Consider the following 24,759-nt stretch of genomic DNA (forward strand, 5'->3'; position numbering starts at 1 on the left):
AATTTAAAAATAATGGGTGCTAGAGAGCCAGTATGATGTATTAGCTTGTGTCAGAGTAGGAGAGGAAAGATCCAGGTTCAAATCCTTACTCATGAAGCTCCAAGCGACCTAGTCCTAGTCGCGCTATTTCTCAGCATCGCCTGTCGCAGGATTACTGTCAGGATAAAACAGGAAGGGGGAGAGCCACGTACAGTCTTGAGCCGAAGAAAACAGAAATGTGATCAAGAACTACGAAACAGTGTCGCCATATATAGCTATCCCATTCACCGCTGGATATTCAGAATAATATCCAGTGCTTTTTCTTATGGGGGTACTCAAGAGTACGAAGTACCGGCACAGTTTTTTTCAAATGTTAGAAGTATGGCACTTACTTTTAGAAGACATCTGCAGGCAGCCCTGTTTAGGGAAGTTATTAATGTTTGATGTTTTATTGTGTTTTTAATATTCTGTTGGGAGCAGCCCAGGGTGGCTGGGGAAACCAACCCATTTAGGCAGGGCATAAATAATAAGTTGTAGTAGTAGTTGTTGTTGTTATAAGTTGTTGTTGTGGTTGTTATATTATGTAACAACTTCATGTTACATAACCTTTCCCCTTTTTCCATAAAAACACTGCTTACAGCTTAATTTTCTCCCAAATGTATCCAGGGCAAACAGCCTGATCATAAAACCATGCAATACAATTGAACCATTTCAAACTGCTCAAGGAACTGCTTACTGCTTAAGGAACATACTGTACGTCCAACACTGGACCACGACAAAACTAATCATAGGCTCTCTACAAATAAGGGACTATCTTAAGGCTGCAGCTGTGAACGCAAAAAAAAAGGGAGAGAAAGAAGCAGCAACAAGCGCTTTGCTTGGGTACATTTCCCTTTTTTTTTTTTGAAACTCAAAACCTGCTCGAGCAGGAAGCTGATCTTCCGCCAGCCAAGGTTGTAACGCAGGTGCACCGGCGCGGATAAAATAAGATTTGCTTCCTCGACGTCGTAGTTAGTAATCTATATAAATTAACGGTATACAGCGGGGCTTGCAAACGCCGCTTCCTCGCCCTGGTGCAAAGGCTCCTGCCGCTGGGCAAAAGGGCGCAAAAGGCGGGGATCCACTAAAGTCCCCACGACACCGAGACGCGTAGCGAGGGGAGAAATTCGCTTTCGCTTTCGCTCCCCTGGCTCTGAGGGAGAAGAAGAGGCAGGGGCTGCGGCGGCAGAGGCCTCCTCACGCTCCCTTCCTCCGAATAGGTACGGGGGGCCGTGCCAGCGCTGCGGGAGCCGGCAGAGCAGGTACCGCTCGCGGGGTAAGGGAAGGGAGCGCAGGGGAGGCGGAGGCCTCTCCGCCGAAGGGGCCTAGCTTTGGCGCGCACCTCTTTTCGCAGTAGGAGCAAGAACGCTCCACTGCGCATGCTCACCCTCAGCAGGCCGCCGCCTCGCCCCCTTTTTTGAGGCGCAGCGCAGGAGGCCCAGGCCGGGTTTGGGGGCAAGGTGTCGGAGGGGCCTGGCCGCGTGCGTCGCCCCTACCCCACCCCTGTACCTTTCACCGTCATAGTCAGTCCAGGGATTCGCCCGCAGCCCGCAACACATGTTTTCTCCCCCCACGGAATCATGGGAATTGTAGTTTACCCCTTCACAGGGAGCCATGTTTTCCCAGCACCTTGAAACTACAGTTCCCAGGAATCTTGAGGGGGTGGTCCGGGGGAAAGCTCAGGTGCTTGAGCTGTGGAATAAGTAGGCAGCCGCAACGACAAAAATGGCCGAAAATTAAAACTCTACCTGGAGTTTAGGAAAAGTTGCTTCTCCTCCACCCCATCGTGCTAAAAGTCCAGCTCGCTTTGGTGGAATTAGTTGGCAGTACAATGAGGACAGACCAAGAACTACTGGCTTCTAGCCTGCCCCAAGGGGTTCCATGTGTATCCCTGGGACTGAGTGCTTGGCATATGGGGCTGCAGAAACAAGCCTTAGACTTGTGCACCTACCTGCTGTGCATATTTTATTTATTTTGAAAGTTTTACAGATTATCACAACGCTCAGTGTGGTCTATGTGAAAATCTGTAAAATCTTTTTTTAACAAACGTAAGATGACTTAGGCTGTGCACACACCAAACTTTGAAAGCAAATTCATAGCCCATGTCTTCCCCCAAAGAATCTTGGGAATTGTTGTTTACCCCTCAAAGCTGCAATTCCCAGCAGCTTAGCAAACTACAGTTCTTAGAATTTGGGGTGCAGTGGTGCTTTCCATTATTGTTTCTTAAATGTACAGTATGGGGTATACACAGTGCTAGTTACATATCTGGGTAGGCTTGCTAAAATGAAAAGTTTTCTGTAGACATCTGAAACAATGTAGCAAAGGCACCTGCCTCTACTATCAATAGGCAGGGAGTATCAAAGTATAGGTGCCACCACACTAGAAGTTCAGTTCCTTGCAAATGCAGAACAGACATCATCATGGCATTTGTAGAAGGGCAAGTTCTGCAGATCAGAGCAGTTGAATAAGACATGTATGATGCAATGGAAGTGCTCCTTCAGTCTCCACTTTATAAATCCAAAGTGCATGGAATTCTGCACTGTTGATGTTTTTCTGACACAAAAGATTGCATTGATAGGGAAAGCCATAGGTGGTAGTCAAAGAGGTTTTAAAAGGTTTTTCTATTAATTTAATAATGTTTCTTTATTAGATTTGTCACTGGATACAATAACAACCTGACACTGAGATTGCTGCTTCCAGAGTATACAGTCGCCTTGAAGAAGCTGAAAATGTTTCTATTGCTAGTCATTTTAAGTCTTGTTCCGTTTTTGAGCTGTAATCTCAATTGTCAAACAACAGATTTATGCACTGGAGGTGGAAGTAATCAATTTCCTTGGAATAAAAGTAGGCTTCCCAAGCATGTCGTCCCAGTTCATTATGATCTTCTTATTCATCCAAATCTCACCACTTTAACTTTTACTGGATTGGCCAAAATAGAGATTATGGTAATTGAACAAACTAGCTCAGTCATCCTGCACAGCAAATATCTCCAGATCACCAAAGCTACCATCCAAGGAGCAACAGGATCCCCTGATGCGGATAAAGAAGTGACTGTTTTAGAATACCCGCCATATGAACAGATTGCACTCGTTGCTACTGAACCACTGCAAATTGAGCACAAGTACATTATTAGCATTGAGTATTCTGCTAATCTCTCAGACAGTTTTCATGGATTCTATAAAAGCTCATATAGAACTCCAGAAGGAGAAGTAAGGTAAGTCTATTTTCATTTAGATTTGTATGTATCTTTTTGACCTTCCTGTTTCCTATGATTCATTGCTTCTGTGTTTATAAAGTTCGTGTCATATAGAATTGCAAAACACACGCAAAAAACTTGCATATGTGAGGAGCTCCAATCCCACATTAAATACCTGTCTGGAAGCACCTTTAGGTTGCAGTCATATGCATATTTATATCAAAGTAAATTTCATTAGCATAATGGAATCTGCTTCTTAATACACTGTTAAAAGTTTTTTAAATATCTCTTTGAATATTTTTACTGTACTACTATGTACTGTGAGGGACGCGGGTGGCGCTGTGGGTGCCGATCGAAAGGTCAGCGGTTCGAATCCCCGCGGCGGGGTGCGCTCCCGTTGCTCGGTCCCAGCGCCTGCCAACCTAGCAGTTCGAAAGCACCCCCGGGTGCAAGTAGATAAATAGGGACCGCTTACTGGCGGGAAGGTAAACAGCGTTTCCGTGTGCGGCTCTGGCTCGCCAGAGCAGCGATGTCACGCTGGCCACGTGACCCGGAAGTGTCTCCGGACAGCGCTGGCCCCCGGCCTCTAGAGTGAGATGGGCGCACAACCCTAGAGTCTGTCAAGACTGGCCCGTACGGGCAGGGGTACCTTTACCTTTACTATGTACTGTACTACTAACAAAGCATATATGTCATGTATTCTTTTTCTTAATTCCAGGGTGCTTGCAGCAACACAGTTTGAACCAACAGCTGCACGTATGGCTTTCCCTTCCTTTGATGAGCCTGCATTCAAAGCTAAATTTTCTATTAAGATCATAAGAGAACCGAAACATCTGGCACTATCCAATATGCCCATTGTAGGTGTATACTTTGTATTCTTTGATCTGCCTAGTTGAGCAAGATAAAGCAAAGTAGCGTAGAAAACATTACCGTTGTACACTATAAACCACATCTCATAGGAGTTTGTGCTCATGTTGTGTTCACTTTTGGTGCTCACATAAGAAAGCATAGCAGAATTTAAAGATGAATATATTCATGTGCTGGAAAAGTGTAAATCTGTTGAGTAGGGCTAGAAATAGGGGGCAATTCCCTCCTGCTAGGTTGCCCTTCTTAACTGATCTGTTTCTAGCTTCTTAGATGTAGGTTTGCAACTGTGAAATGGAGATCATAGCATTTAAGCCTTAAAAGAGCTATGAGGGAGATAATATATAGTGTATGTGTGTGCGCGCGCAAGACCAGAAGTACTGAATGTACTTCAGAGCTAGAGCTGAAATGTAATGGTTTTTACATTTTTTAGGTGGAATCCGTAAACATCGGAGGGCAGCTCATTGAAGACCGTTTTGATGTCAGTGTAAAGATGAGCACTTACCTAGTGGCCTTCATTGTTTCAGATTTCAAATCCGTTTCCAAGATGACTTCCCGTGGAATTAAGGTAAACTTTTCATATCAACTGAAGTGTTGCATATTGATATTTTAAAATTGTAGCAGTTTCAATTTTTAAAGTAATTAGAGCCTAGAAAGGTTTTAAAGAAATTATTATGGGTTAGAGCTAGACTTAGTCATACTTAGAGCAGATCCATTGAAATCAATGGTGCTTAAATTAGTTGTGATTAACTCTGGATCCAACCCTATAGAATTTGAAATATTTTTTCAGTAGTTCTCAAAACTTCTATTACAATGCTATAAGAAGCAAAAGTTTAGACTTGCAGTGGCCGTGCTCCATTTGTTAAGCATCAGTTATATGGATAGCAGCCATTGCACAGCTGTTTACATTTGTTGGTAGAAATGTGTACCAGTAATGCTTAATTTTCTAAACTGCTGGGATAAAAATTAAAAAGCTTGAGTACATGCAGTTGCAAAAAATACTGAGCATCTGGATAATGAGATAATGTCCCTTTAAATTAAAAAATAATAATAAAGGCAGTCACAGGGCACTTCATCTTTCCTAGTTAGACTTTCAGTTTATCTGCGCTAAAACACCATGAGGTAGCTTAGTATGAGATACATACAGCCACTGCCCCAGGGTAATCCTGTGTACTTCATTTCTAAGCAAACATTTGAACTTGGTCCCTGTCCAAATTCAACTCTCTACCCACCACAGAGGCTCTTCCCTATAGAATCATGGAATTGTTGATTTGGAAAGTACCCTGAGAGCATGGGCATAGACAAGAATTTTGTTAGGGAGTGGCACGACTTTGTTAGGGGGGCAGGACTTGGGGGGCAGGTTAGAACCAATATGATTGGTCAGTATTTCTATTGTTTTACTTGATCTAGGGGAGCCAGCTGCTCCCCTGCCCCCACTTGGCCACGGCCATGGCTGAGGGTCACTTAGCTCAACTTTCTGCAGTTGATAGCCACCCAACCTATGCTTAAAAACCTCTAAGGAAGGAGAGAGCATCACCTCCCAAGGGAGACCATTCCACTGCGAACAGCTCTTACCGTCAGAAAGTTCTGCCTGATCCTTAGTCAGAATCTCCACAAGCAACCTCCACAAAATAAAATTTTCTTGATTCCAGGGTTTGACAAGGTTAAAATTATATAAATATAAGATATAGATACTTTCACTGCCATTGTTAGTGTATTTTTTGCTAAATTAAGATCCACCTTTAATTTGAATGGATCAGGACTATATCTTCCTAAGAAACATATCCTCTGCCATTGGTTTTTACAGGAGTTTACCTATGCACAGAAGGTAGAAAAAGCTAAATCAAATGTTGGATACCTTTCAACTTTACTCTCATTTTAAGGTGTTAACAAATTAATTATCTTTTATATTTTCTTAAGTTGGAGTTCAGAATTCATCAATGTTTGTGTTTTGTTGTTGGTAATGATTTTAGGTTTCAGTATATGCTGTACCACATGTGATCAACCAACTGGATTATGCCTTGGATGCAGCAGTAAAACTGTTAGACTTCTATGAGGGATATTTTAGCATTCCATATCCTCTGCCTAAGCAAGGTAAACTCGCTACTTTACTTTTGATAGAAATGTTGGTCTAAGTTACACATACATGCAAACGAAACATACCTATGTATATGTTTACTTTCAAAGTTGACTTGTGAATTTATAAATGGAGTGAGCAAGTATGAGGGACAACTTTTTCAAAATGTATTTGCAGACCTTGCAGCTATTCCCGATTTTCAGTCTGGTGCAATGGAAAATTGGGGATTGATTACATACAGGGAATCTGCTTTGTTATACGATCCTGAAAAATCCTCAGCGTCAAGTAGACTTGGAATTACCTTGGTTATAGCCCATGAACTTGCTCACCAGGTAAGTTATCACTAATTTTATACATGAACTTGATAGCTGCGCTTGTCAGTGGATTCTTCAGTGTAATGAAGGCACCAGAGGATTAATTTAAAACAGTTGAAAATCTCTGCTATCAGATGTTTTCTCTTGCAGTGGTTTGGAAATCTAGTCACCATGGAATGGTGGAATGATCTCTGGCTCAATGAAGGATTTGCAAATTTTATGGAATTTGTGTCTGTAAATGTTACCCACCCAGAACTGAAAGTTGTGAGTATTAACATTCCAGTTTTTATACTACTAAAATGTTTCTTAAAATCAATGTTGATTGCTCGCTGAAGATTATAGAATTATTATTATTATTGGAAATAAGTCAAACCAGCAACAATCACCTGAAAAGATTATTGTCCATAACTCCAGACACCCTGGACCACAAGTCGTATACTGCTATTCATGTATATGGGGTGGGGCATGGGGGCAGCATGAGTTTCAGGGCTGGGAGACTGATAAAGGACATGTCCCTCTTGGGCAAATAAGCATCCTGGCATTGGCAAGCTAATTTGAGATAAAAGCTGCTACCTTGTTTCAGGTGACAGGTGAAATAACATTCTTAATAGGGTAGCACTTCAGTCACCAGAATTGAGATAACATGTAATTATCCCACTACAAGTGACAATTAGCTTGCCAATGTCAGGATGTGTGTGCTGTCATCAACGCTGATGTGTGAAAGGCCTATAATTGTTTAACAAAAATACATCACTGTAATGGTTTTACATCCACTTTAACATAATTGTCACTGTGAATATTTTCCACATTTCATTTTCCCCTGATTTCACTGCTTACATTTTTCCTCTCTCAATATATATATTACACGTGTATGTGTATATTCCTGCCAATTTAGGATAACACTTCATGCACTTATAAAGCAGGGGTCCTCAAACTATGGTTCGCGGGCCAGATCCAGCTGCCAGGGTCCTGAACCCGGCCCAACCCGGCAGTTGCAGAATCCACCGCTGTCTTAACGGGTCTATGGCCTCGGAGGGCGGCAGCACCACCACCACCCCTAGCACAGAGGAGGCGGGGGAAAGGGTGTGAGGGTCTCCTCGGCCCTCCTCCCTGTTCAGCGCTCCCTTACTCGCTCTAGGCCAGGAGCTGGCAAGGCTTACCTTGCCTGGGCTGGTTCACTGCCTCAGAGCCCCCTCCATGGGTTGGATCATTTTCTGCGTCTGAGCAGACTCAATTTTCTGCATCTGTGTCGATGCGATATCCGGCGCTGCGCATTCCCTTATTTAGATATCCATCTAACGACCATCTCATTAGCCAAAAGCAGGCCCATACTTCCCATTGAAATACTTATAAGTTTATGTTGATTAAAATCATTCTTCATTTTAAATATTGTATTGTTTTTCCTGTTTTTTGTGCACCACAAATAAAATATGTGCAGTGTGCATAGGAATTCATTCATATTTTTTTCAAACTATAGCCTTCCCCCCAACAGTGTCTGAGGGACCGTGAACTGGCCCCCTGTTTAAAAAGTTTGAGGACCCCGTTATAAAGGGAACTCTAGCACAAAAAAGCCTATGGTATAATAAGTATTAATCTTTAAGGTGCCACAAAACTCCTTCTTTTTTGTGAAACAGACTAACAAGCTTACCCACTCTGAAAATCAGTCAGGTAATTTGGGGGGGTTTCAAAATTTATTTTTCTTTTAATTCACAAACTTGCATGCTTAGGTAAAGGTAAAGGTACCCCTGCCCGTACGGGCCAGTCGTGTCCGACTCTAGGGTTGTGCGCCCATCTCACTTAAGAGGCCGGGAGCCAGCGCGGTCCGGAGACACTTCCGGGTCACGTGGCCAGCGTGACAAAGCTGCACTGGTGAGCCAGCACCAGCGCAGCACACGGAAACGCCGTTTACCTTCCCAGTATAAAGCGGTCCCTATTTATCTACTTGCACTTAAGAGTGCTTTCAAACTGCTAGGTGGGCAGGAGCTGGGACCGAACGACGGGAGCTCACCCCGCCGCGGGGATTCGAACCGCCGACCATGCGATCGGCAAGCCCTAGGCGCTGAGGTTTTACCCACAGCGCCACCCGCGTCCCTTCTTGCATGCTTAGGTACATGCTATGTTTCAAAATCAAAAAGCAGTCGCCAAATGATGGAGAGGCAGGATATCAATCTGCTAATTAATTAATAAAGAGTACAAATATTTTTGTCATAGAAATTAAGTAAAAACACTGATAGCTTTTCAGCTATACTTTTAAATGACACACTAAAACAGCTAACACACTAGTTAAGACTTGCAAGAACAGTAAAACACAAGGACACTTGCTAGAGAGTGGTGGAACTTAATTGCCTTTACAAATTCACCAGAAAACAGAAGACCAGTTCCTAAGTCTTTCATGATACCCATTCTCCCTCTACCCCAAATTTATACAAATGACTACCATTATAATGTGTGAATTGTTATTATTACAAAGGTGATGGTATCTCCTGAGTTGATAATTGTAGTTCTTTGGGTTTGTTAACTTTATGTAAAACCTCTGAAAAATGACAATAAGTAATTTTTAAAAGTGACCTTCAAACCCTATTAAACAAGTACTTTCTTTGTTTTTCTTTTATTAGGAAGATCATTTTTTAAACAATTATTTCTCTGCTATGGACGTAGATGCCTTAAATTCTTCACATCCTATATCGACCCCTGTTGAAGATCCATCTCAGATTCTAGAAATGTTTGATAGTGTTTCCTATGAGAAGGTAAAATTTTAAAATTTTTCTTATTTATGTATTCTTTCCTTAGTTCTGATGAGATTCTTATAAGCTCTCAGGGGCTCCATGTGTCCTAATATTTTGAGGATATCGACCCACCTTTTTGCCCTTATGCACAGTTCATTACACTATTTATTTTATTCTGTGTAAATGCACTCCTTCCCTCAACAATCAAACACATAATAAATATGTTCTGTAGCATTTGTTTTAATTTATATGGACAAAAATCTAATGTAAAAGCCAGAACCCAGATGAGAACTTTATGAAAGATTAGGGCTTAGGAGTGTCCTAATCAGAGCACCTGAACATCTTTTTGCTCTAGATGTAGATAAGCAGACATTGAAAAAGCAAGTGTAGAATTTATCGTTTCACTCCCCTCTTTTCAGGGTGCTTGTCTTCTAAATATGCTACTGCATTATATCAGCCCAGAAGTGTTTAGAGCTGGAATTATAAAATATCTGTCACAATTCAGCTATCAGAACACAGAAAACAAAGATTTGTGGAACAGCTTGTCAGGTGTAAGTATTTCTTGCACGTTTTCTACCAGCATACCTAGTGAGCAATGTCATAATTATCAAAGCATTGCTAGCCAGAATTGCTCTTTGAGCGGTATTGTTGCACGTGTTTTGAAGCCTTAGGTACCTAATTTCTGAGTTTTGTTGCTAGGTTTGCCCTGCAAAAGAAGCAGGTCGAGGACAAAATGATGGGGTTTGTAGCAGAAGCCAGGAGACAGTCTCAACTTCCGTGAGTTTGTGTTTTATTGCGTACTGTATTTCTGTTTAGAAATTTATAAATTTCTTACTAAAGAGGGAGTAGCCACCCTTTCCACAAGTGAGGGTGCATAACACTTAACTGATATTCAGAGACCAAGGAATCTGTTACATAGGGGAAAGCATCAGCACCTCATGCTCTACATTAATGGTTTCCTTCTACATGAACAAGTTATGATGAGCCTCTGGCTCCCTTTCATGCCTGTGAGGAAGAGATTGGAATCTCTTTCTGCTGATTTTAAGCAATCTGCAATTCTCAGTTAAATCCAGAGACAGTGAGCTGTAGTTTATTTACCGTATTTTTTGTCCCATAGGACGCACCTAGTTTTTTTTTGGGGGGGGGGGGAATAAGGGAGAAAAATTATTTTTCCCCCAGGCACGGGGCTGGGGCGGGGGAAGCCCAAGCTTCCCCAGCCCCCAGACTTTGCGCAGCTCTCCCACTGCTTGCGCAGAGCTGCGCAAAGCCCAAAGCCTGGAGGGCGCTGAGCTCAGCGCCCCCCAGGCTTCTGGGTCCAGGCAGCTCTCCGCAAAGTGGTGAGAGAGCTGCGACTTCGCGCAGCTCTCCCACGGCTTGCGGATAGCTTTCCCACGGCTTGCGGATAGCTTTCTGAAGCCCGACCCCTCTCGCTCTCCAGGCTTCAGCGGAAGCCTGCATTCGCCCCATAGGACGCACACACATTTCCCCTTCATTTTTGGAGGGGGAAAAGTGCGTCCTATAGGGCGAAAAATACGGTAAACTGTGGTTAGGAAGAAGGCATGATTGAACACTGGTTTGAGATAGGTTGTTCTAAAACCATACTTTAAACAAGTGGTGGCCAAACTTGGCTCTCCAGCTATTTTGGGACTACAGTTCCCATCATCCCTGACCACTGTTCCTGATAGCTAGGGATGATGGGATTTGTAGTCCAAAAACAGCTGGAGGGCCAAGTTTGGCCACTACTGCTTTAAACAAACCACAGTTCATCAGCTTCAGACGTCATGCAGAACTGCTTAGTTTAAAACCGGAAGTGAGAGTTCTCCATGATCCTGCACATGTGAAAGAGGGGAAAGGATCTCTGCAACTCATAGATGTAGCCAGAAACTATGGTTTCTTATCATAGCTGAACCTTGCAATCTTTCTGAATTGTTAGAAACCTGTACTTCAGTGGAAATCAGATCCCACCTCCAACCAGATTTATTCTTTGTGTGGTTAGCATTGATGCAAAAATGGAACTGGTTTTTGTCACCATTTTAATGTTACAGGAAACCATATACTTTCATTCTTAAATGTTTCTCTGCCATACGTCAAAAATGTCACCCCACACTATTGTTAACTATGGAAAGTCATACAGATAAGACAGATTTGTAATTTTTATCTCTTTGCTGCTACTGCCCATTGAGCAGCATCTCCTAGCATCTCAGTTCATATTTTTGTCCCTGATTTATAGCACTGGACCCAAAATGGGCTTCATGATGTGAAGACCATGATGGACACTTGGACACTGCAGAAAGGATTCCCAGTGGTAACTGTGACATTAGAAGGGAAGAAAGTCCATCTACACCAAGAGCACTATGTGAAGGCTTCTAGTTCTTCTGCACCAACCGGGTAATGGCAAAGGAGCAAGTGAAGCTCCACCACTGGCTAACATTTAATTATAAAAATAAATAAATAATGCAGATTGCACTGTGATTTCTTAACTAGTTAGTATTTAGGGAAGTTTTTAATGTCTGACATTTTAATGTATTTTTAAATCTTTTGTTGGAAACCGCCCTGAGTGGCTGGGGAAACCCAGCCAGATGGGCAGGGTATAAATTATTATTATTATTATTTGAAAAATCATATTGAATATTCTTTTACATCATACAAATAAATCAGCTGAGGGCATGCTAGACTTTCTAAATGAGAAAAAGTTACAATCTCTAAACTGGAGACTGGTTGAATTCTGTCCTGTAGGGAATTTCACTTGTTATGTTTCTTTGAGAGCACATGTGACTGATGGCAAAGCCTTAAGGAAACAAAAGCATTTTCTTAAAGATAGGTACTCATAGTAGAGAGTTAATATGGCAGGAATCATTAACCATCTCTGGAAATGCAGGTTTGCTTTTAAGTGTGTGAAAACAGACCTTGCAGCCGTAGAACTCTCAACAAGAACCCCTCTTTACATCCTCCCAGTCATGCAGCTCTGTGGTCAGCTTAGATATGTGTTCATACAGGCTGTTGAAACAATCAGCTAATCATCATCGATTTTACTGTAGGAATCTGTGGCATGTTCCATTAACGTACATTACCAATAAATGTGCTGAAGTTCAGAAGTTTTTGCTGACAGCTAAAACAGGTATGTTTGACTGAATTCAAATGGGTAAGAAGCACAATTATGTTTTCAAGCTTAAATAATTTTATTATGGAAGATTATAAGAATTAAGAAGATACAGGTGTTCCAAGCTATCCATTTCTTTAGTCCCTGTAAGATACACAGAAGTTTTTATCCACAAAGCAGCTGTGTAGTAGACATTAAGGCTAGGTTTTAAAGCAATTTTAACTATTACTAATCTGTTATTTATCTGTGGCTGATAACTGTAAATGAAATGAGTCAAGTACTGCTGGGCAGAAAAATACAAGGTTGTGATATATTTTGTCTGTAGATGACATCATTCTCCCAGAAGAAGCGGAGTGGATAAAATTTAATGTTGGAATGAATGGCTATTATATTGTGCACTATGGAGATGATGGATGGGATGCCCTGATTCGTCTTTTGAAAGAAAACCATCAAGCAATTAGCAGCAATGATAGAGCAAGTCTCATCAATAGTGTGTTCCAGATGGTGAGGTAAAGTATGATAGTACACACTAAATATCTCTTTGGTAAGCAACGTGCCATTTTTGTTCTATACAACAGATAACACTACTTCATCACATAATAAAATGAGAGAGACACTCCTGTATCATTTGCAAAATTAGAAATCCAGAACTTCCCCAGTGACGTTGCTTAGGCCATTCCTGCGTGAATAATGGGAGAGCTATTAAGACAGTGAGAGTTAGAAAAGATAAGAGCTTGAGGTCTCCCACCAGATGTCAAAGAGAACAACAACTACCAGACTTTTAGAAGACATCTGAAGGCAGCCCTGTTTAGGGAAGCTTTTAATGTTTGATGTATTACAGTATTTTAATATTTTTTTGGAAGCTGCCCAGAGTGGCTGGGGAAGCCCAGCCAGATGGGCGGGGTATAAATTATTATTATTATTATTATTATTATTATTATTATTATTATTATTATTATCATTATTTATTATGTTATCATCATCATCATCATCATCTCAGAATTAAATACTGCTTCCTGTTCCAATAAAATATAATAGCTCTCCTAGTTCTTGCCCATTGACACAATGTCGTCTTGAACCAATCTTTTACAGACGTCACTACACTTTTTGCTAGCATAAGGAATGGGCACATATGTGTTCTTAGACACAGGCCTTTTCCCTAGAAATTGGCCTCATGATATTTGGCACAGCCATTACAAGAGATTTATAGGATGCTCCCATCCTACTTTATAACGAAAAGATTTCTTCGGAGTAGAAACAATACCTGCAACAAAGTATCTGTTTATACTTTCCCTTGATCCACATTGGGGTGGGGTGGGGAGTATATTGCAGAAATACAGCAAGCCCACAACTTTTGTGGTGGTTACATTCCTAAAGCCCAAATTGTGTCTAGTCAAAATGCATTGGGTTCAATGGCAGATGGCATTTCCAAAGTCATTTTCCCTGGAGCGCCAAACCTCTTCTGCCCCCTTTCTATTTCTTTGCCTTGTGTGTAAAGCTCGAATGCACACAAGTTCAATGTGCACAAGTTGTGTATACATTTTGTAATGAATATGTTGTGTCAGCTAATGTACACAGCTGATGTACATCTCTGAGACAGCACATGATAATGAACGGCAGCAGGGAAGGTGCCAAAGTAATTTGGTCCCTATTCCGGCAGCAGCCCTTGGTTGAGGTCCCAGAGCTGAGGATATCTGATACAGCCAACTTGCTTTGCTAAGCAGGGCTGGGTCTAGTCAGTGTCTGGATGGGAGACTTGAGAGCTCCATGTATACCAACTTCAGTTCCATGTTGGAAGAATAGTGGGGTATAAATGTACTAAAAAAATACATAGCCAGAGACAGGAACTATTGTTGGTTAAGAAGGGGGCTGGCCTTCATGAGAGAAAGAGAGAGCGCATGCATGCAGATCAGTACTGTTCTGATGACCTGTGGGCAAGATTGCAAAGCTGGGTTAATTCAGGAAGACCACAAAACCTGGTGGTAAGCACGAATAAATCTAGGACGTATAGGATAGAGTAGGAAGTATGCAAGACAGAGAAGCCTGGCAAGACAGATAATAAGCAACGTTGCTGCTGAAATATCTTCATGATACATTCAACAGCGGATCAGCTGCTGGCAGTTTTAATGTATTATCATATTGCTACACTTTCCTGAACTCAGTGTATATAACACAACATGCGGACAGCTGCAGAAGTTCAACACTCCAAACCATGTTTTGTTTTTGCACAATTTGCCATTGCGGGGTGCAAAAATTCAGGAAGGTTTCATTCATAACATTAGCTGTTAAAAAGGAAAACACTAAGATTAGTGTTGCTAATATGTATTAAAAATGAAAAAACTCTATACACTGAATGGTTCAGCCCCTTTAACAAATATTTTAATGTGTTATTACTGACACTTTGTTTCCCACAGTGCCGAAAAGCTGTCGATTACTAAAGCTCTTGATTTAACAATATACCTACAACGTGAAACTGAAATTACTCCCGTGCTTGAAGGATTGGATGAGCTGATACCTTTGTACAAACTTACGGAGAAGAGGGACATGAAAGACATAGATAATCAATTAAAGGTAAGAAGGGGGAGACTGAAAAATAGCCGTCAATACTTGCAGGCTGTCAGCTCACATACTGAGGTTATTGGCAATAATTTTATGAATGTATATGTGTTGTACTGTAGAATGAAAGCAAGCTGCTTTATTATTTTGATTCTCACGGGATGCGAGAGTCAGTAGGGGCAGCATCCATCACAATATAGAGTGTACGATCAGCATGTCATTAATGGAAAGAAGCCAAACAATAACTGTTAGTATTTAAAGAAACAGCAAACACTACCTGTCTAAAGCAATTGGAAATTAGATAAGGTTAATATGTTCTGATTTTATTTTAATATGATGCATGCTTCTTTTTTTAAAGAAAAAGTTCATCATGATGCAAGGGAGCAGGGTTCCCATTTATGTAGGTTGTTGTTTTTCTAGAACATAGATATGAAGCTGCCTTGAAACCATTAGCTCCTGTGTGCATGTGTTTTATAATCAGAATTTCAGGTGGTTAATTATGATACCTACTTAAATTTATTGTTCCATTGTGTTTCAGTTTGGTTATTAAACAACTGCTTCCTTCAGCCATGGAAGTACATGTTGTGTGTGTGTGTGTGTGTGTGTGTGTGTGTGTGTGTGTGTATGTATGTAATTGCCTTTCCCATTCTGCTTATATATACACTTTTTAACAGATTTGGTTAAAAAATTGATTTCACGTGTATATTTTTTTGTATGTTTGTGAAATCACTCTAGGGATACATAATCAATCTAATGAAAAACATGATTGACAAACAGTCTTGGGACGATGCTGGGACAGTGTCTGAGCGACTACTTCGGAGCAGTCTTCTGGTGTTTGCTTGCGTACGAAAGTACCAACCGTGTGTGGACAAAGCAAAAGAGTTCTATATAAAGTGGAAGGACTCCGATGGAAATTTCCAGTACGTGTTTCTCTTTTGTAAGCAGCATAGCATCTTCAGGCTTCACAGGGCAAAAACATGCATCGTGGCAACTTAAATGCTGTAACGCCACCCCAATTTAGCATACAAAACCAGGGAAATAAAAAAAAATCCTTCCAGTAATTTTTTAAATTTTATTTTGACCATGGCAGACCAACACAGCTACCTACCTGTAACTAAAACCAGGGAAGTCGCTGTGTTGTGGCTGCTCAGTCCAGCTGGGTGGGAGAGCATGAAATCACTAGATAGAGGAAATTTGCTATTACCTGTGAATTTGCCTTTTCAATGATTCTTGAGATGAGGCAGTCCGACTTGAGTAGTAATTTGCAATTGAATCCAGACATGGAATAATAGAATCGCAGAGTTGGAAGGGATTGCAAGGGTCTGTGGCAATCCCACAGGGTTCCCGGACGTTTCACCTTCTATTGATCCCTGTGCCATCACTTTATTTCTTGCTGCCACCACCCAGGCCCTACCTGGTAAAATACTGAGTCCAGTCAGGGTTAAATTGGAACATAAACTTCTGTTTATTTATTGCAGTTTAACAAGCATGTGGTTTCATCACAGTCAATTACAATCATGGGGTGCCTAGCCAGACCTATATCTTCTGCTACTTGCTCTCACTCACTAAACCACCTCTCAGATATTTACTTGTCTTCCTAGTCCCTAACTGTTGCTGACTCAGCTTATTTCGCTGCACTAACTCAACCTACCCACAGACTCTATCCCAATTCACTCCCACTCCAACCAACCACCCAACTCCCAACGAACTCCCCCTTTGCCCCTCCCAGAGCTGGTTTTATAGTCCCTCTGACTCCACCCCCTGGGTTCTGATTGGTTAACCTGTTTAACTATTTCACCTCCAGCACTCTCATATGTTAACGTCACAGGGGCATCTAATTCAACCCCCTGCAATGCAGGAATCTCAGCTAAAGCACCCAAAAGAGATGGTCCTCCAAGCTCTGCTTATAAGCCTCCATTGAAGGAGAGTCCACAACCTCCTGAGAGAGTCCATTCCACATAAGAAACCAACACCAAGAGATGCATGTCAGAACTAACCTGAAGCCTCCATTTGTTGCAGTTTGCCCAATGACATCAAGTTTGCAGTATATGCTGTTGGAGCACAGACGGACGAAGGCTGGGACTTCCTTTTCAGCAAACACAAGCTGCCCAAATTTAATACTGAGAAAAGGATAATTGAATCTGTTCTTAGCCTAAGCCCAAATAAGGAGAAGCTTGAATGGTGAGTACAGTGGAACCTCGAGTTGCGGACAAAATCTGTCCCGGAGGCACATCAAAGTGTTCACATCCAGAAGTGCCTCGTCTGCGCGCAGCACAATTTAGCGCTCCTGTGCCTGTGCGAGTGGCGAAACCCGGAAGTAACCATTCTGGTACTTCCGGGTTGCTGCGGAACGCAACTTGAAAAGACGTAACCTGAAGCAGACGCAACATGAAGTATGACTGTATTCTCTGGAAACATGAACGGCTTTAAATTTAAAGAGAGATGTTGTAAATGCAAGGCCACAGCCACCCATATTTTCATCATCTCTTAAACATTGCAATGCAACAAAAAACAACAACATTGTAACATTGGATTGGAACAAAGTGTCTCACAGTTAAAAGGTCAGTGCACACACCAATTGCACATTTTGTCCATGTGCACTGGCTTGAAGCATATAAATGCTGTTTCACATTGTGGCTGTTCCTATGGAATTAGAAGCTGGAACAGGGTAAGGCAGGGCAGATCAGATTTTAGGTGAGGTGCAGGAGACAAAGGTGAACAAGTGTCTGATCTTCAGCTGCAGGCCTGCTTTTTCATTCTTTTAGGTCTGGGTGCGTTCTGAGTGTTCTGAGTCCCACTGCTCATCTTTGCCAAAGATTTCAAAGAGAAAGAACCCTTCCCCACAGCACAGAAGAGATTAATCTGAATAGTTAATTTCCCCCTTTGATACAGATTTTCCTCATTTCAGCTTTTCAATCAAACTGCTCTATGGCCCATAGGCTCTTCCACATTTTGTAACTAGGGAAGAAACAGCCTCAGCCCAGTATACCCCCATCTTTCAGCCCGAAATCTAGCTTCGAAGGCCTTCTGGTGGTTCCCTCATTGCAAGAAGTGAGGTTACAGGGAACCAGGCAGAGAGCCTTCTCAGTAATCGTGCCTGCCTTGTCAGATGTCAAGGAAATAAACATCTGAAGGCAGCCCTGTATCTGGAGGTTTTTTATGTTTGATGTTTTATTGTGGTTTTGTAATTTGTTGGAAGCCACTCAGAGTGGCCAAGGCAACCCAGTCAGATGAGCGACATATAGAAATTATTATTATTATCATTATTATTCCTGCGTGTGGCACAGTACCCCCTTTCAGCACCTTTTCTTCTTTCCATGCTGACTATATGAGAGGATGCTTGGGGGAAATGAAGAATAATCTCTCTGCAGCGAAAGCTAAGGGTATGAAATCAAATAGCCATTACACTGTGTACCATTTATTCATACTCGAGTTTTCCTGTTCCTATTAAGGTGGTAATATTATTTCCTTGTTTCCTCACACTGAGGTTTCTTTTCTTTGTTTAGGTTAATGGAGCAAGGTTTACAGGATGACGTAATAAAAATGCAGGATCTTCCGTATATTGTTCTCTCTGTTGGAAGGAACCCGGAGGGTTATCAGTTAGCCTGGAAGTTTCTAAAGCAGAATTGGCAGACATTTGTAAAAAAGTAAGTTTTAAATATTATCGCTCCTTGTACTCCTGTTTATTTTCTTTCTAATATAAAAATATTTACTTCATGCACTTCTTCTGTTTGCATAGGTTTGAACTTGGTTCGAATACCATTTCACACCTGGTTACTGGATTGACAAATAAATATTCCACAAAGGAACAACTTGAAGAAGTAAGCATATCTCGCAGCCTGCATTAATTAATTATAATTAATTGCTTTTCACACATGCATCTCAAGGCAAAGTGCAGCAGCAGCAGTTGTTGTTTAAAGCAAAATGGACATCCATGGCAAAACTGACAAGCACCGCGCCGCTCCCCGTCCCCCGTTCCGTAGCCTTTAAAAAGGCTCCTTCGCGGGTCGGGGGGCGCAAATGGTGCCCACCGAGTCACCACGTCCACAGGCTTCCACGCCCGTGGTTTTTAAGGGTCCCCGCGTCGCCGGCGCGGCAGGACCCGACCCCTGCTGAGCTGATTCCCTCCGGAGCTCGGAGGGAATCTACCATTAGGCGATGGCGCTAACCCGGAAGTGTTCTGCTTGCATTTATATTATCTCTTTGTAAATCTGAAGCAAAAGGCCTTTGAAAACACTTGTAATTCATGTACAATTTGAATGACAGGCACGTTTCTTTTCTTTATGCCTCCATGACTGAGAATCTTTTATGACTAAATCCAGGCTGTACAGTTAGTGGCATTGGTACAGGCAGATTAGGATGCAGTCTCCTACAACGTTTTTTCTTTTTTCAAATCCCATTGAAGATAATGGGAATAGTACAAAAAATTATTGTGGAATTTATTTATTTTTACTCAACAGGTAAAAAGTTTCTTCAACTCCCAAGGCAAAAAAGTTTCAGAGCTCCGTGCTGTCTACCAAGCAATAGAAACTATTGAAGAAAATATTCAGTGGATGGATAAGAACCTTGAAAAAATCAAGGAATGGTTACACACCAATAGCAGAACAAGCATCTAAGCATGAAGCACGATTTCAGAATGAAGAATGGTAAGTTTTTGAAAAGATATGAAAAATGCAACTTTCGTAAATGTAAGTTTTTATAAAATTCTAAAAACTGGAACGCTGATTAGTACATATATTTGAGCTTATTCTAATGACAGAGGTTGGAAAATATGAAATATACTTCCAAAGTGGAGGAAATAGCATTAAGGCCTTGCATGCATGTCAAGTTATGCATTTACAACAGGAGTGGTGAAAATTGGACCTCTCTTAGACCAGGTCTTTATGCCTCTCTAACTAGAGTCTGGGACTCCTCCTAGGCCATTCCCTTCTCAAATGCTTGTGTGTGACTGAAACATGTCCTAGAACTGATTATGCCTCTTGCTTGTGTGGATGGAGGAAGGAGAGATATCTGTGTGTTGGGATGTAGAAAATCTGACTTTTCCATAGCTGGAATGTTGCCAACTATACTGTAGCAAGTAACATCCATTACTTCACCTGCAGAGGATCAGGACCTTTTGATTCCATAGGTCCACTTTTGCATTATTTCTGAACTCAGATAAGGTATGGTTAACTCTTAACTGCAGTTTATGCAGCTGTCCGTTTCAGACCACAGTCTCAGATAATACTGGACAGTATTTAACTGAAACAAGTACTTCTGATCTGATGACTGCCCCCAGAGGAGACAGTGGGAGCATGCAAGCCTAAGGCTTGCCCCCTTAATGAGAAGCCATTCTTCCAGACGCAGCCGTAAACTACAAGATCCAGTAAAATAAGTTGCACTATGTTCGAGAGCCATTCCTGAACATACGTGAAATTTTAAAGCACCCAATAGTTCAGCGATCGAGAAAAGAGCATAAGACTCTTAATTCCAGTGTTTGTGGGTTTGAGCCCCCTGTTGGGTGAAAGATCCCTGCATTGCAGGAGGTTGAACCAGTTTCGGTTTGGTGGAAACCTGTAAAAGGTACCTTCTTCTAGACACAGCCCGTGTTCTTGTCTAACAATGGCAATAATAACCATGTATTAAGGACACAGTTCACAAACACAATTTACAAGGTAATACATTCTAAAACTTTATTAGTGTGACAGGCAATCTTAATACAGACTTTCAAAAACAGTCCGGTATTAACATTAGATTGTCAAGGACAGTCAAAATTCTGATGTCCCCAGAGGAACATCTCCTGCGCTTGCTCCTTTTGAAGTAAGTAAGAGCGATGGCAGAAAGTGGCCACGCTCCTGTGTAACTCCCATGCAGTTCAAAGGGGCTTGCACAGTTGATATTCCTCGCAGGCTGCGGCTTATATATTTGACCCGTGGTAGTCTAGAGAACTAGCTACCTGGAAGCAGACTTGACCAAACCAGGAGTAGCACCTTACTCCAAAAGTCAATAAAAAAATTGCTACTCATAATGCAAAGCATATCAGAACCTGCTGTTGGAGCCATAGCTTTTCTCACTGCAAGGAATACCAAAAAGGGGGGTGGGGGTGGGGAATAAAACATGGAAGTTGAGCAAGCGTTGCATCCAAATTAGTTCACAAAGCACCTCTGTATTCAGCTGTGATGTGAATTTATACATCAGAAACAAGCTGTGTAATCTGGATTCTGGGGGTGGGGTGGGGGGAGCTATACCAGTGCAACTTATAGGAACATATTGGAGTCCCATGTGCATCCTTTCTGGAGTACCCCTATGCAATAGCAATTCAGATGCACTATTACGCCCTTTCTGCAAGCCACTGACAGGCGGTCACAATCAGAACTCAAGGTTTCAAATGAAAATACTAGCGGCACTGTTCATATTGAATACTATGTTATTAGAAGCCAAGGACTGAGAAACAATTGCCACGTTTAAATCTTAGCAACTGATTACTCACTTCTCACTAACTATTCTTCAAAAGGAATACCCGCAGGCAGATGATAGCCAATACACATTATATTCCAGAATATTTAGAGCATTCATTATACTAAAAAACCAAAAACCAAACCACAGCTTTTCTGAACTCTGCTGAGATTTGCAGGCACTATGTGTAGATTATGTGCAAAATTTGCAGACTTTTTTTTCTTTTTGCATTGCTGTTAAATCCGTAGAAATACTTTTCTTACAAATATAAAGCGTCCGTTCCCTCTCATAACTGAAGAAAATTACAAAATAAGAGACAGTAAAATAAATGGAAAAAGGTCATCCTTGAAAATAGTAAGATTCATGCCTCCCATGCCAATTATATCCAAATACCATGATACAAAAACCACCCAGGAGACTATCTTGCTTCTGCAAAATAGCTTCTCTTTTTTTTGTTCAAGTGCAGCTATCCACCAGCAAAACGAAGACTTTTTTTCATTAGCGATGAAAAGCCTAGACAGAGAGGAAAAGAAAGCACATTATTTAGCCAGTAAGGGGAGGAAACGTTATCTCATAAAACAGAATTCAGCAGGTTCCCAACAAAAAATAAATAAGCAAGTTGAAACCACCAGCATGGTTTATCTGTGGGCTCATGCAAACTTCCTTGCAATTTGTTCTGATTCCTTGCAATTTGTTCTGATTCAGTGGTAATCGGCAGATTTTCCTGGGAAAGCAGTAGGACAAAAAAAACCCGCTCAGGCGCAGACTTAGAAAGTGCAGACTCATGCCTGGAAAGCACATTGCAAAAGGAAGTTTGGATGAGCCCTGTGTGATGGTGTTTGTGAGGCTGTACAAGTATCAGATCCCCTTGCCTGCCCTATTCAATGTACCGTATTTTTCGCTCTATAACATGCACCTGACCATAACACGCACATCGTTTTTAGAGGAGGAAAACAAGGGGGGGGGGGAATTCTGAATGAAACAGTGGGTGTATCATTTTTGTGCCTCATGCTGTGGCCACAGACATGTGATCTGATGGTGAGTTTGGGGTAGCCCAATGCAAAAATCCTGAGAATCCCTGTGGATCTGTGCTTTGTAACCACGTTTTTGCACCATTGTGGCCCCAGGCAACAGTGGGTGCGTGATTTTTTTTGTGCAGGCTGTAGCCATGGACATGCTATGTGATCTGATGGTGAATTTGGGGTGACCCAATGCAAAGATCCTGGGGATCCATGTGGATCTGTGCTTTGTAACCACGTTTTAAGTGGGGAGGGAAGGAAAAACACAGAAGGGACAAGGAGCACGAGAGGGGTGTGCAGAGAAGCAGCTGGCTAAGAATGCAGGAGAGGGGTTTAACGGGAGGGAGGAAAGGAAGGCAAAAGTTTTTTCCCACACACACACCCAAGCCAACCCCCCCCCTCTCTCTCCCACCTGCATGTTTTCTGACTGCCTGTGAGTCCCTAAAACACAGCAGCACCTGAGCACGGAGAGGAATTAGAAGGAAGGACGTGATCGTTTCCTTTCCCCTCTGCTTGCCTGGAGGGGAGGGGATTTGCCTGTTCTTTGTTCCGTTTGAGCAAATACCAACCAAAACAGAAGAAGTTGGGCAGTAAGACCCTGAGGCAGAATGCAGGAAAGCAAAAGCTTCCTCTAAGGAGCTCCCTTCTCCCTGACCTGCACGATTGGATTTTTGCCTCTGCGCTCGGGAGGGTCGGCTCCAGGGACCACACATTCGCTCAATAACACACACAGACATTTCCCCTTACTTTTTAGGAGAAAAAACTGTGTGTTATAGAGAGAAAAGTATGGTAATTTGCTCACTCTGATGGTGGTTGCTTGCCTCAAGCGGAAAACAGGTGCTGCCAAAGCAAGAAACTTCTCTCTCTCTCTCAAAAAAGGAGAGGCACTAGAGGCTGCAACTGAGGCATACAGCAGCAATTCTGTATACAAGCATGAAATAGGTGAAGGATCTTCCAAGGACCCATAGGATGTTCTCTGAGAGAGGTCTCAAAGCCCCTCAGAGCTGCCATGAAAGCCTCTGCAGCAGTAAGAGGAAAAGAGAGGGATGTGCAGGATCCCAAGCCAACTTTGATCCAGATTCAACTCTCTTGACATGACCGTTAAATGCAAGAAAACTTACATTTTTAGACCTTTGTTTTTTAGAGCAGGTATTTTAATTTTCAGAGCTCTTGGGAAAATTAATACCAATTGATAGAATTCCTGCTACTTAACAGTATGTGAAATCTCATGCATTTATTTTTCAAAAAGTATTTCAATAATAAATGCTGGTGTCCTTTTTCTGGAGCCATTCCAGCATTTTAAAGGTACTTTACAAAGATGCTTTACCCATATATAATGCATATTTCACATTAAAGATGCATGTTTCTCACGTTTTGCTATTTGCTAAATGCAAAAGTATTTTGAATATACTGTTTGAAGGACAATTTAGCATGCCAGGTGCAGTGTGAAACACAAGCATACTCAGAGCTTTTACTAATCTAAAGTGCAACCAACCAATAGTCGGTTTCTTGGTTGAACTGCACTTAGAATATTCTATGTAGAAAACAGCTCTGCACATGCAGTATATAAATATTGTGGGTCAGTCCACACATTAGGAGTTTGGTAGATGTGAAGCCTCACAAACAAGCTATCTCGGCCTATACTGACTTCAGGAATAAGGGATGGGGTAGGCTTAGAGCTAAACAGGCAACTGTAACCTGAAACAGCTTCTAACCCTCTTACAGGGCAGTGTTGCCAGTGGGTCTGGGGGAGAACCCAAAGGTGGAGGAACCAAAATGCACAAATCTCTGCTGGGTGCACAATGGAAGGGAGTGGAAACAAGTATTTTCAGAAAAATCAATTCATTCTTCATGCATAAAGGATGCACACAAATTTGCATGATTAAGTCTAACAGTTCTTACCTGGTAACATTTAACTCTTTTTCTGTTTCTCAGATTTTGCGCTGGAAGACTGCTCCTTTGCCTTAATGGGAAAAAGCAACAACCATGTTATTGGCTGGAATGCTGAGGTCACGTAACAAACACCGTGAATAAATATTTGAAATAAAACACAGCCATTTAAGTAAAACAAAGCTTGAAATCAATGTGTTTATCATGAATAAGGAAGTGGAGAGACACACATTTGAGAGGGCTAAAAACTACACAGGAGACACATGAATGGTTTTTCTGAAGTTTTGTTTTTATTTTCATGCATCCCTGGAGAGAGCCAGCATTTGGTCATAACAGTGGCACAGGGGAGCTGAACGCTCCCTTCCTTCAATTGTTTCTGATTAAAGCACTGCCTCTCTGTGAAAGATGCTGTCAGTTTGAGAGAGAGGGGGGAATACAGGTATTCGTTTTCTACACACAAATGCACGCCAACCACCACCAGGAGGCCCACAATTCTAGATTGGGATGCTCAGCTCTTTCTCCCTCCCTGCATTTTCCCCAATCTTCCTCTGTGCCACAAATGTT

The 24,759-nt window shown here is 41.8% G+C and overlaps 2 protein-coding genes across 12 annotated transcripts in view; one reads left to right on the forward strand and one right to left on the reverse strand.

The window, feature by feature from the left end:
* The first annotated feature begins 940 nt into the window (after positions 1-940).
* Positions 941-24,389, forward strand: ERAP1 (endoplasmic reticulum aminopeptidase 1). Of its 2 annotated transcripts, none has more exons than XM_028747931.2 (20): positions 941-1,280; positions 2,669-3,232; positions 3,933-4,071; positions 4,512-4,646; positions 6,052-6,172; positions 6,333-6,487; positions 6,620-6,733; positions 9,085-9,216; positions 9,615-9,746; positions 9,895-9,972; positions 11,426-11,583; positions 12,234-12,313; positions 12,621-12,804; positions 14,710-14,866; positions 15,587-15,771; positions 16,871-17,032; positions 18,358-18,498; positions 18,591-18,672; positions 19,312-19,497; positions 24,241-24,389. In XM_028747931.2, the coding sequence occupies exons 2-19, from the start codon at positions 2,748-2,750 to the stop codon at positions 19,465-19,467; spliced, it is 2,796 nt and encodes a 931-aa protein (XP_028603764.2). In that variant the 5' UTR covers positions 941-1,280; positions 2,669-2,747; the 3' UTR covers positions 19,468-19,497; positions 24,241-24,389. The 2 variants fall into 2 exon arrangements, with proteins under 2 accessions (XP_028603764.2, XP_028603766.2); XM_028747933.2 differs by having other exon boundaries at positions 941-1,238.
* The window catches only part of CAST (calpastatin), a 62,012-nt gene continuing 57,762 nt past the window's right edge, over positions 20,510-24,759 (reverse strand). For all 10 annotated transcript variants that reach the window (XM_028747936.2, XM_028747938.2, XM_028747940.2 and 7 more), the window contains 2 exons: positions 24,208-24,268; positions 20,510-21,799 (listed from right to left, as the gene is read on the reverse strand). In XM_028747936.2, the coding sequence (XP_028603769.2) occupies positions 24,218-24,268 (51 nt within the window). In that variant the 3' untranslated portion in view covers positions 20,510-21,799; positions 24,208-24,217. The remainder of the gene's footprint in view (positions 21,800-24,207; positions 24,269-24,759) is intronic.

The sequence above is a fragment of the Podarcis muralis genome, chromosome 11 (genome assembly GCF_964188315.1).
Source record: "Podarcis muralis chromosome 11, rPodMur119.hap1.1, whole genome shotgun sequence".
Taxonomy (NCBI): domain Eukaryota; kingdom Metazoa; phylum Chordata; class Lepidosauria; order Squamata; family Lacertidae; genus Podarcis; species Podarcis muralis.